Source organism: Nicotiana sylvestris, chromosome 8 (assembly GCF_000393655.2).
Source record: "Nicotiana sylvestris chromosome 8, ASM39365v2, whole genome shotgun sequence".
NCBI lineage: Eukaryota > Viridiplantae > Streptophyta > Magnoliopsida > Solanales > Solanaceae > Nicotiana > Nicotiana sylvestris.
In genome coordinates this window covers 26,717,037-26,728,558 of record NC_091064.1, presented here as the reverse complement: position 1 = coordinate 26,728,558, position 11,522 = coordinate 26,717,037, and the positions used below count along the sequence as shown (strand labels likewise).

The 11,522-nt window shown below is 33.7% G+C and overlaps 1 protein-coding gene across 1 annotated transcript; it reads left to right on the top strand.

The window, feature by feature from the left end:
- The first annotated feature begins 6,266 nt into the window (after positions 1-6,266).
- On the top strand, positions 6,267-7,939 carry LOC104225940 (transcription factor bHLH14-like). The gene has a single exon (XM_009777815.2). The coding sequence runs from the start codon at positions 6,407-6,409 to the stop codon at positions 7,895-7,897; it is 1,491 nt and encodes a 496-aa protein (XP_009776117.1). The 5' UTR covers positions 6,267-6,406; the 3' UTR covers positions 7,898-7,939.
- The last annotated feature ends 3,583 nt before the right edge of the window (positions 7,940-11,522 follow it).

Here is an 11,522-nt window from a genome sequence, read left to right as displayed (position 1 = left end):
AATGAAAAATAGCCACTATTTTGTTGCAACAGAGACCGGTCCAGCATAATATACTGGAGTTCGGTGCACCTATGTATGAACTCTAGCATATAATGTTGGACCGGTATACTTTGCTGACTCCAGTATAATATACTGGAGACTGGAGCATTGATGCTCCAAACTCCAGTATATTATACTGGACAATTATACTTGCTGGAACTCCATCATCAGCATAAGTACACTAGAACTCCAACATAATATACTGGAGTTCCAACAAGTATAATTGTCCAGTATAATATACTGGAGACTGGAGCATCGGTGCTCCAAACTCCAGTATATTATACTAGACAATTATACTTGTTGGAACTCCAGTATATTATGTTGGATTTCTAGTGTACTTATGCTGGAACTCCATCATATTATGCTGGAGTTCCAACATATTTATCTTGGTTCAAACATAATTATGTTGGAACTCTAGTGTAATATACTAGCGTATTTTCCAGGTTTTGAACAGTGTTTTCGCTCAGATTTATCTTTACATGAAAAGTGACTAAATTTCGATTACTTTTGAAACTAGGCTATTTTTGAACGGTCAGTTATAAATCTGGATATTTTTGAATTTCTCCCAAAAAATGAAGACTTTGGAATTTGTGGTCCAAAACAAGTCTAAATGGGGCCAGAGTATTTGTGTGGTTATAAAAGTTTCTCATTAAGGGTAAAGTTGTAAGTTTAAGCTAAATTGTTACCAAATTTAAAAATGGTTCATTTTTTTGGAACGGACCAAAAAAAGAAATAGGTTCACATAAATTAAAATAGTAATAAAACTTTTTATTATTTTAGGGGTTTGTGGGGGAAAAGGGGGGGGTGGGGTGAGAAATAATTGTACGGAACAGTAGACCTGCCAAGAAGGCAAAAGACAAGGCGCACAGGTCCCCACACCCTCCATCAGAAACCACTTGAATCTTTTGTGTCCACATATCCACTAATTGTACTATGTAAGGTTAGAAAAATAGAAAAGCTTCATTCGGATTTGAAACATAAAAAATACTAAAATAATGATCTTAAACATGTGGAGTATAATATTTGTGTAAATATAAATTAATTGTACTATTTTCTTATTAGTCTGGTTTAAAAAGATTGACATATGTCTAGATTTTCTTAATAAATACTCTCTCCGTTTCAATTTACGTGAACCTATTTCCTTTTTAGTCCGTGTCAAAAAGAATGACCCATTTTCTTATTTAGAAACAATTTACCTTTACACAATGATTTATAGCCACACAAAATATATGTGCCTCATTTTACATCACAAGATCAAAAACCTTCTCTCTTTTCTTAAACTCTGTGTCCAGTCAAATGGGTTCACATAAATTGAAACGGAGGGAGTAGTATTTATAGCCCCACAATTGCTATGGTAGATTTCAAACCACAAATTTCAAAAGTTTTATAGCTACACAAATGATATGACTTATTTAAGATCACATATCTCAAACGTATTCTCTTTGAAATGGATAAAGTATTTCCCTTATAAAGAAAAGGGAAAATATTTTCCAAAACTCTTTCTCAATCTTTTCCACCCTCGTCAATCCTCCCCAGCCCCTCTCTTCAACAAGGCTTTTTTTTTCAAATTTCAGTTTTTCCGTTATCACTCACCCTACTATCCCACCCTCCAACTCCCGCAAAAAAAATATATTTTTTACCTTATTTTTTTGCTATTTCAAATTCCTGTTTTTTTATTTTTCTGCACCACCCACACTCCACTCCAACCCCCCCCCCCCCCCCGAAAAAAATATTTATTAAATATATTTTTCAGTTTTAAATTTTTTATTTATCAGTTTAAAGGTTCAAAATTTTACAAGTTCCAAAATTATGAGTTCGGAGATTTATGTGTTTGGAAGTTTATGGGTTTAGAAATTACAAAGTTTACGAGTTCGAAATTTCGCGGTTTCGAAAGTTTAGCGGTTCAAAAGTTTATGAAATTTGTGGGTTCGGAAGGTTGTTGGTTTGAAAGTTTATGGCTTCATGTTTATTATATCTAAATTATTTATGAATACTCTTGAGAAGTCATTTTCCTTAATTTATGTACCAAACACTGAAAAATAAATAAGATTACTACTTGTTTTCCAAGAAAATATTTGCTTGGTGTAACACCCCGAAAAAAAAATTGAAGTACTTAAGCGTTATTAAGAAAGTTGATGTGCGCTAACTATATTATTTTGTCTGTGAACGAGGACTATTAATATGATGGATATCAATTAGATATGATAATAAGTGTACGAGGCATATTATAAGTGATTTGGGGTCTAAGGAGAGGCCTAAGTCCAGGCCAAATTGAAAATTTTCATTATAAACTAAAATTCTAAATGAGCACGCACAAGATCACACTTTGGACGAGCATATCTACATATATATAAGGTGTTATGTGATGCACAACTTCTCAAATTAAAGGACTTTGAGTCTAGTTTCTAACGCTTCAAACCGTTCATCATTTAGACATTTGTACAAAAAGTTATGATTGATTTAATGAATGCGGGAAATGTTGTGTTCTAGAGCAGAGGCAAATCGTTGTTACCAAATGCGATTTATAATCGTATTCGACACCTGCGACTTACCCGGACAGATTACAAAACGCGAGTTTCAGTCATTTTTAACACATTTGGAGCTATGGAGCTCGGATTGAAGCGATTTTTGAGTTGATTTTTGAGGCGATTTTCATTGGGGTAAGTGATTCTAACTTGATTTTGGTTAAAATACATGAATCTATTATTGTTTTATCATGAAATTATTAAATTGGGTTGAAAATGGTAGTATTCTCTATACCTTAGATTTAAGATTTGGAGGTCGATTTGTTGTTGGAATTTAGTAATTTTGGTATGATTGGACTCGTGGTTGAATGTGCGTTCGTATTTTGTAACTTTCTTCGGATTCCGAGACGTGGGGCCCACGAGCGATTTTTGGGTTAATTTTGGATTTTGTTGGAAAATTAGTATTTTTATAAGGAATTAATTCCTATAATATGCATTGAATGAATTGAGTTAATTGTGACTAGATTCGAGACGTTTAGAGGCCGATTTGAGTGGCAAAGGCATTGCAGAGTAGGATTTTGCTCGGATTGAGGTAAGTAACGGTTATAAATCTGGTCCTAAGGGTATGAAACCCCGGACATTGTGTCGTATGACTATTTTGGAGGTTACACACATGCTAGGTGACGGGCGTGTGGGCGTGCACCGTAGAGATTGTGACTTGGTCCATCCCGCGAGACTGTGGAATCAATTAGCCTACTGTCTAATACATGTTCCCTCTGTTTTCATATAAATTGATTGTACTTCATGTTAGAAATCATGTTTAGGCTTTATGTGTTCACTGTTGAGACCTGAGAGGTCATGTACTTGCTGAATTAGCTGCTAAATTAATGTTTGTACTCAGTCATAGCTTTTCTTGCTTATTATGCCTTTGTCTCTTACTGTTTATTGTTGATACATGATATTACTTTTGTAGGGTTGTTTATATGATTTCTGAGAGTCCGAGAGACTGAAGAGATTGATGACTGAGTAAGGCCGGGGGCCTAGTTGTGAGATATTAATACTATAGCATGTGAGTTATTCGTGCAGCACGTGAATTGCCCATACGGATCTAGATATTGATACTATAGCACGTGAGTTATCCGTGCAGATCCAGATATTTATACTATAGCACGTGAGTTGTCCGTGCGGATCCAGATATTATATTATAGCACTTGAATTGTCTGTGCAGCACGTGAGTTGTCCATGCAGATTATAGCGCTTGGGCTGAAGGAGCCCCTCCAGGAGTCTGCACACCTCCAGTAAGTGCAGGTATATGATAGCACGTGAGTTGTCCGTGCAGTTTATAGCGCTTAGGCTAAAAGAGCCCCTCTGGAGTCTGTACATTCCCAGTGAGCGCAGGTACCTATTGAGTATGATTATTGAGGGCTGAGAGCCGAGTGATTGAGCTGTTGAGATGAGAGGAGTGATTGTTGCCTTGAGAGGCCATATTTGTTTTCAGCTAATTGCTACACTTGATTGCTATTTGTCCCTGTCGTACATATTTCTGGAATATTTGATATCTGGTTTATTTGAGTATGCACTGATAAGACTTAAACTGTTAAATTGAAAGTATGACTACTCTTATTTGAAAGTTATTGAGATAACTCTATTGTATAGCTCGTCACTACTTCTCAGTTCCTTATTTATTTCTGTTACTTACTGAGTTGGTGTATTAACGTTACCCCCTGTACCTCGTGTACAGATCTAGATACTTCTGGTCACGGCGGTAACTGATTGAGGAGTCAGACTCAGGAGACTATTGAGGTAGTTGCATGGCATTCGCTGACCTTGACTCTCCTTTCCTTTCATGTTGTACTGTTCTATTTTTCCAGACGGTGTTTTATCAGTCGGATGTTGTTATCATTTAGATGCTCATGCACTCAGTGACACCGGGTTTTAGGGATGAATTATTTAGTACTTTTGGAGTTATATTCTGTTCTAAAAGTTTTTATTTAATATTAACTGCTTCCGCCTTTATTTAAAAGTTCTACTGTGTTGAGATGTTGAGTTGAGGCTTGCCTTGTACCACGATAGGCTCCATCACAATGGGTGAGATTTTGGGTCATGACACTTGGAAAACATTTTCCACGGAAAATATTTTCCGTTATACCAAACACACCCTAAATTAATCACTTTTTCCATGCTGACCTTTTTTTTTTCACTTTTTATATTTGCTAGTCTTGCTACACTCTAAAATGATGCTCTATCTGCTCCGATTTAATAATATACTTTTAGTTTTTTGCATATATGACATTGATAAAAACTAGTGATGATCTAAACATTTTCTTTTTAGCAAATACTAAATATAGGCCACATATATTGCTGATTGAAACTTTTTTACTCTACTAAAATGAAGAAGAAGATATCCAATTATAAATTAATTATTAGAAATATTTTAAAATTAAATTATTTAGTGAACATACGTTTGGGTGCTCAAGTTCAGTTACTCACTTGAATAATAATGCTCGATGAAATTGATAACTCGTCAAGCTATTAGATCGCCCATATTTCAATCATCTAACCCTTAAGTTGTGAAGTTTGAAATTATTTTGAATAAATTGGTGGTTCCACAAACTTCTTGATCTACTCTTTCCATTTATCAGAGTCAAATATTATTTATGTTTAACCATGAATATTTTTTAAGTCCTAAAAAATTGTTTTTAAATGTTACTACGATACTTGTTGAAATTACAAAAAAAAAAAGTACTGTATGCAGTTCTTTTTTTTGGAGGTGGGGTGAGGGGGTGGGGGGTTAAAGCTAAGTTGAAGCGAGAGAATCGTTGAGTCTTAGGTTCGATTTTCACTGCAAATATACTACTACTACTAGATTTGGGTTTCTCGAGAATTTTATAAGAATGTTTATTTAATTAGAGGTTTTCGGTTTGAGCAACAAGAATAAGGGGTCGTTTGGTAGGGTATATAAGAATAGTGCTGAGTAAAGTGTATTAGTAATGCAGAGATTAGTAATGTAAGGATTAGTAAGCAAATATTAATTATACAGAAATTATTTCTTATTCATTGTTTGGTGTGATGTATTAAAATTGCATAATATTAACTGTTTATAAAAATATCCTCCATATTCTTTAGCTTTAAGGGATTTTAAGGACAATGTTGTCTTTAACCATGCTAATACATGCATTAATAGCCTTGGTATTGTTAATACCATGGTTTGCTATGTATTAGCTATACATAGGGTAATACCAAATAGGTTGTATAACTAACACTTGCATTAGTAATACATATGTTGAAAAAATATACCTAACAAGGGCCGGATTAGTAATACTAAAAACTAATGCATACATTATTTTCTCTAATGCATCCTACCAAACGACCCCTCAATGTCTTATTAAGTAAATAACACTAAAACTCTCATAATGAGTTTTCTGTGGCGTTTGTTCAAATTAATAGAGCTAGTGAATTTCAGATATCAAATAAAGATGACAATTCGATATATAAAGTATCTCGTGTTTATACAGGATTCGAAAAAGGACCGTATCCCAAAAGTATCAATACTTCCAAAAAAAATATCGATTAATAAATTATGGACACTAGATGATTGAAGTAAGAAAAATGGTAATTTTACAATAAACTATTCAAATGTTTTTTTAATGAAAGAAAGACCAACGAAGTATTATTACAGCTGCTAACTATATTTCTAACCTAACCTAAACTTTAATGATTCATACACTTAACTATTTTAGTGAGTGCACTATTCACTAGTAACCTAGACCAGGTACTACATATCTACTCTCTTTATTCATTCACTTTTATCTTCATCTTTCTTAAACCCTTCACCTTTATAATTTCCCTCACCACAATCATATCATATATCTTAATAAAAGAAGAAAAATTATCAAGAAAAAATGGATGAACTAATGGTCTCCTCTTCTTCCTCTTCCTCATCATTTTCCATACCCTCTTTATTTTCTCAAACAAACCAACCTTTATCTACCCTTCAACAAATGCTTCAACATGTTCTCAAAAATCAAACAGATTCTTGGTCTTATGCTATTTTTTGGCAAACTTCAAATGATGATGATGGTCGTTTATTTTTAGCATGGGGTGATGGCCATTTCCATGGTACAAAAGTCAAAAAAGGAGAAGTAAATGGTGCTAATAAAGCTAGTTCTTTAGAGAGAAAAAATGTTATAAAAGGAATACAAGCTTTGATTTGTGAAAATGGAGATGGTGTAGTAGAAGATGGTGGTGATGTTACTGATATTGAATGGTTTTATGTTATGTCTTTAGCTCAATCTTTTTCTATTGGTGATGGAATTCCTGGTAAAGCTTTTTGTACTGGTTCTTTTGTGTGGCTAAATGGGGCACAACAACTTCAGTTTTGTAGTTGTGAAAGGGCTAAAGAAGCTCAAGTTCATGGTATTGAAACTTTGGTTTGTATTCCAACTTCAAATGGAGTTCTTGAACTTGGATCAAGTGATTTAATCAAAGAAAATTGGAGCTTAGTTCAACAAGTTAAATCACTTTTCTCTTTAGATCAAGAAAATGGTCTTGAAAAAACCGTTTCTTTTGCTAATATTGGCCTTGTCTCTTGCTTACAAGAAAATGGTCAAATTTTAGCCATCAACAACAACAATCATAACAAGAACAACACTAGCAAAAAGCCGAAAACCGAGGAAATTTCCACTACTGCAACAGCTGCAACAACTTTATTTCAAGATTCTGACCATTCGGATTCTGATTGTCAAGTACTTGTTGACAAGCCAATAGTGGAGAAAAAAACACCAAAAAAGAGAGGGAGAAAGCCAGGGGCAACCCGTGAAACCCCGTTAAACCATGTCGAAGCAGAGAGACAGAGAAGGGAGAAACTAAACCACAGATTTTACGCGTTACGCTCTGTTGTACCTCATGTTACAAAAATGGACAAAGCTTCTTTGTTATCAGATGCTGTTGAATACATCAATGAGTTAAAAACCAAAGTGGATGAATTAGAGTTGCAGCTTAACAAAAAATCAGAGAGCAAAAAGAAGCTGAAAGTTGAGTCAATGGACAGTACAACTCTTGACAACCAGACTACTACTACTACTACAACTTCCGTGGATCAAATTAGGCCAAATTCTAACTCATCATCTTCATATGGACCAAATAATTTAACAGTTGAAGTTGAAGTCAAGATTTTAGGTCCAGATGCAATGATAAGGGTACAATCGGAAAATGTGAATTATCCTTCAGCAAGATTAATGCGTGCACTTCAAGATCTTGAATTACATGTACACCATGCTAGTATTTCAAGTGTTAATGATCTTATGCTTCAGGATATTGTTGTTAAAGTTCCTAAATGTTTAGGTACTGAAAATGGTCTAAAATCTGCTCTTCTTAGAAGCTTAGAGCAGTAGTAGAAATGTTGATTACTAATATATTTACTTGTTGTTTACTTATTATTATGCCTAAATCAGTTCATTGTTTAATATATAAATAGCTAGTTTTTTCGTATTCTTTAAGTGGTTAACAACGTTGTTGTAATAAGATATCCAAATCCTTATAAAGCTAAAATTTTGTCAAATAAAGAAATGCATATTGTTGCATGCTCTCTTATGGATTGACATTTTTAGTCTATTTCTGCCGCTCTTTTTTTAAGTGAATTTCTTATACTAAAACGGCCAATGGCGAAATCAGAAATTTTACAGAAGTTGTTCGAGATTTAATATATAGATTTTTGACCTATATAATAATACTCCCTTCGTTTCAATTTATATGAATCTTTTGAACTTGTGTAGAATGGATCATTTTTTTGATACGGATTAAAAAAATAGGTTCACATAAATTGAAATAAGATTAAATATAATTTTTTTATATATTCAATATAATTTTTTAATGAAAGATGTTTAACTTTTCACATTGTGTGGCTACGCCACTATATGCGTGGTGCAAATCTTGTAGATTATTCCTAAGTCTGGAATAATTATTTGATATTTATACTGACGACAGAAGATATCAATATTCGAGGAGATAATCAAGATGCCAATGCGTTATTTCGTACACTAACATTATTATTGAAGGAGAAATAAAGCTACCTGTATGGTGTAAATGGAGATGTCACTATTATCCCAATTGGCTTTTAAAAATTATAAAAGACAGTCATGTCATGTGTGTTTTCCTGCTTGTTTGTCTTTATATGTCCACATATGTGCCCTCTTTTCCATGTTTATGTGGTTATTTCTATAGGGAATACTATACACTTGACCCCACCACTGAATGACAATATCGTTTACTTTTCTTTCAATATAATATTCGTGCTTTTCTGGAACCTCCAATACTTAAAGCATGTAAAATGTGTGCTTAAATTATAAATTAATGTCAAGGTCATTGAAACTCTTCTTTTATCTACTTGTACGACACCTATTTTATACTCCATTATTCATTGGACCATTTGTTTCTTCTTATCTGATGTCAAAATCCCACTACGCTTGCAAAACGATACAGTTAGTTAATGGCCAGTTTGGCCATAAGAATTTTTTTTTAATTTTATTTTTTAAAAACGTTAATTTTTTTCAGAATTAGTATTTGTTCATGAAAATTTCAAATTTCTCTTGAAGTTGCATTTCGAAATTTTTCAGAATTTTGAAAAACTCCAAAAATTATTTTTCAAAATTTTCACTTTAAATCACTTAGAAATATTCAAAAATAGCTCCAAATTGTATTTATGTCCAAACACAACTCCAATTTTTAAATATCATTTTTACTTTTTGGAATCTTATCATTCTTATGTCCAAACACCCACTAAATATTTTTTTCCGTTAGTTGCTAATCCTAGGCCGTTATCACGCTTCTTTGCTTTTTTAAGTTTTAAAAAAAGGTTTAAATTCATTTACTGACATAAGAATTACGAATATTACTTTACTTTAACTAATATAATATATATATATATATATATATATATATATATATATAAAGGTTAAATTTATCCAATTTTAATGGAGATTGCTTAATCTTGTTCATTTACTATTCAAAATTTCTTAATTTTTCCCTTTGTTAGAGTTTTGATCTAATCTCCCACCCGCATTAAGGATAATTGGATAAAGTATCATTTTCTCCATTAACAAATGGAACTCCAATCGATTGAAACTGAAGTAAAAAATTAAACAGTGAATCTGGACATTATTTTTTGATAAAATTGGACCGTAGACTCCACTCATTCTACATTGAACCTCCTGGCAAGGGCAACTATGAGATGATTTGCTAATAATAAAGGTAATTTGGATCGGGGAGTTCACTCATTCCACGCTGAATCTCCTAGCAAGTGCAACAATGAGATGATTTGCTAATAATAAAGGTATTTTGTATCGGGGAGTCCGCTCATTCTACGCTGAATCTCCTGCCAAGGGCAACAAAGAGATGATTTGCTACTAAGGGTATGAATAGACCAAAAATTTAAAGCAGTATGCTTAGAGATGCATGCATCTTATCCCATTAGTACTGTACTTTATTTTGCTAAAACAAAATTGAAGGACCACATCATGCAAGTAAAGACGGATTTAGGATTTAAATTTGTTATTATTATGCAAGTAAAGGACCACATCAACAAGCTGCTTGCACCATCTATTTATAGTGCAGTTAGCTGCTAAACACGAACCCGCTGCCACTCATTTAGTGGAGCACTTGGCCATGGTGGACGGAGCACCAAGCTGCTAACTAATGGAGCAATCACTTGCTATTATGGAGCAAGCATTTGGCAATGGTGGGAGACGCACAAATCCACGGATTGGAACATATCCGCTACAAACACGGATATTATTACATTAATATTTACTATTAACAAATAAATTTGGTCCAAAAAATTAATCAATCAATCATTTGACCAAATCCGAATCCGAATCCGAAGCAATCAATCGATATCATTTGACCAAATCCGAAGCCGAAGTCGTAGTCGTAGCAATCAATCAATCATTTGACCGAAAGCAATCAATCAATCATTTGACCGAAGCCGAAGCCGAAGCCGAAGCCGAAGCCGTAGCCGTAGCCGAAGCCGAGCCGAGCGAGTGAGCGACGACGACGGCGCGAGGCTTGCCTTCTTCCTAACTCTTTAAGAGCTACAAGAAGTGCATTTGTATATAAACCCACCAAACTCCTTTTCCTCTACCAATGAGGGACAATGTCTCATTAAAAAGAGAGGGAAACTTAAAATTTTACTCAAAATTTTCATTTCACTCCATTTCTCATTCACCCTCTTTTTAATACCTTTCTATATTAAAAAGAAACTCAACAAAATTTAGTGTATTTAACATTTTAAATTTTCAGCATCAAAGGGCAGCTCGGTGTACTAAGCTTCCGCTATGCGCGGTGTCCGGAGAAGGGCCAGACCACAAGGATTTATTGTATGTAGCCTTACCCCGCATTTCTATAAGAGACTGATTCCGCGGCTTGAACCCATGATATTATACTGTTAAAATTATGATTCAAATATAATATTTATTAATACCTTATTAAGTTTTTACATATATATCTATATTCCGTATTGAAAATTATGGGTTGAGATGAACCTGCAGCCCTAAGACTGCATATGTCCCAACTAGCAAGGCTATTGATAAAGGGACTTAATATATCATTAATAACCCACACTTAATTATTTTCGTAGTACAGGACTTGTGTACATTACTATTACTGACATTTTGATTAACTAGCGTAAAAAGAAATGTGCAAAACCTGTTTTTGTTGTTTTATTTTGTTCTTTTAGAAATTCTTATAGGAAATGGAGAGGTTGGTGATATATAGAGAGGTCGCAAAAAACAAAAGAAAGGAAAACCCTACGTCAGATTTTAACTATGCACTGATATAAAGTTGGTTACTGGTTAGTGACCACCAAAGGATATGGTTATAGTACGGAGTTTTATACCTCTAGTATGGGTGTTCATAAAAATCCGAAAAATCAAATCAAATCGAAAATCGAACCAATTTAGCCGAGAAATCCAATATTTTTTGGGTTTAGTTTAGTTTTGGTTTTGAATTTTAAAAACCGATCAA

Bases quoted from the DNA above. Each gene is read 5' to 3' on its own strand.
- LOC104225940 (XM_009777815.2), top strand. From the start codon at position 6,407: ATGGATGAACTAATGGTCTCCTCTTCTTCCTCTTCCTCATCATTTTCC.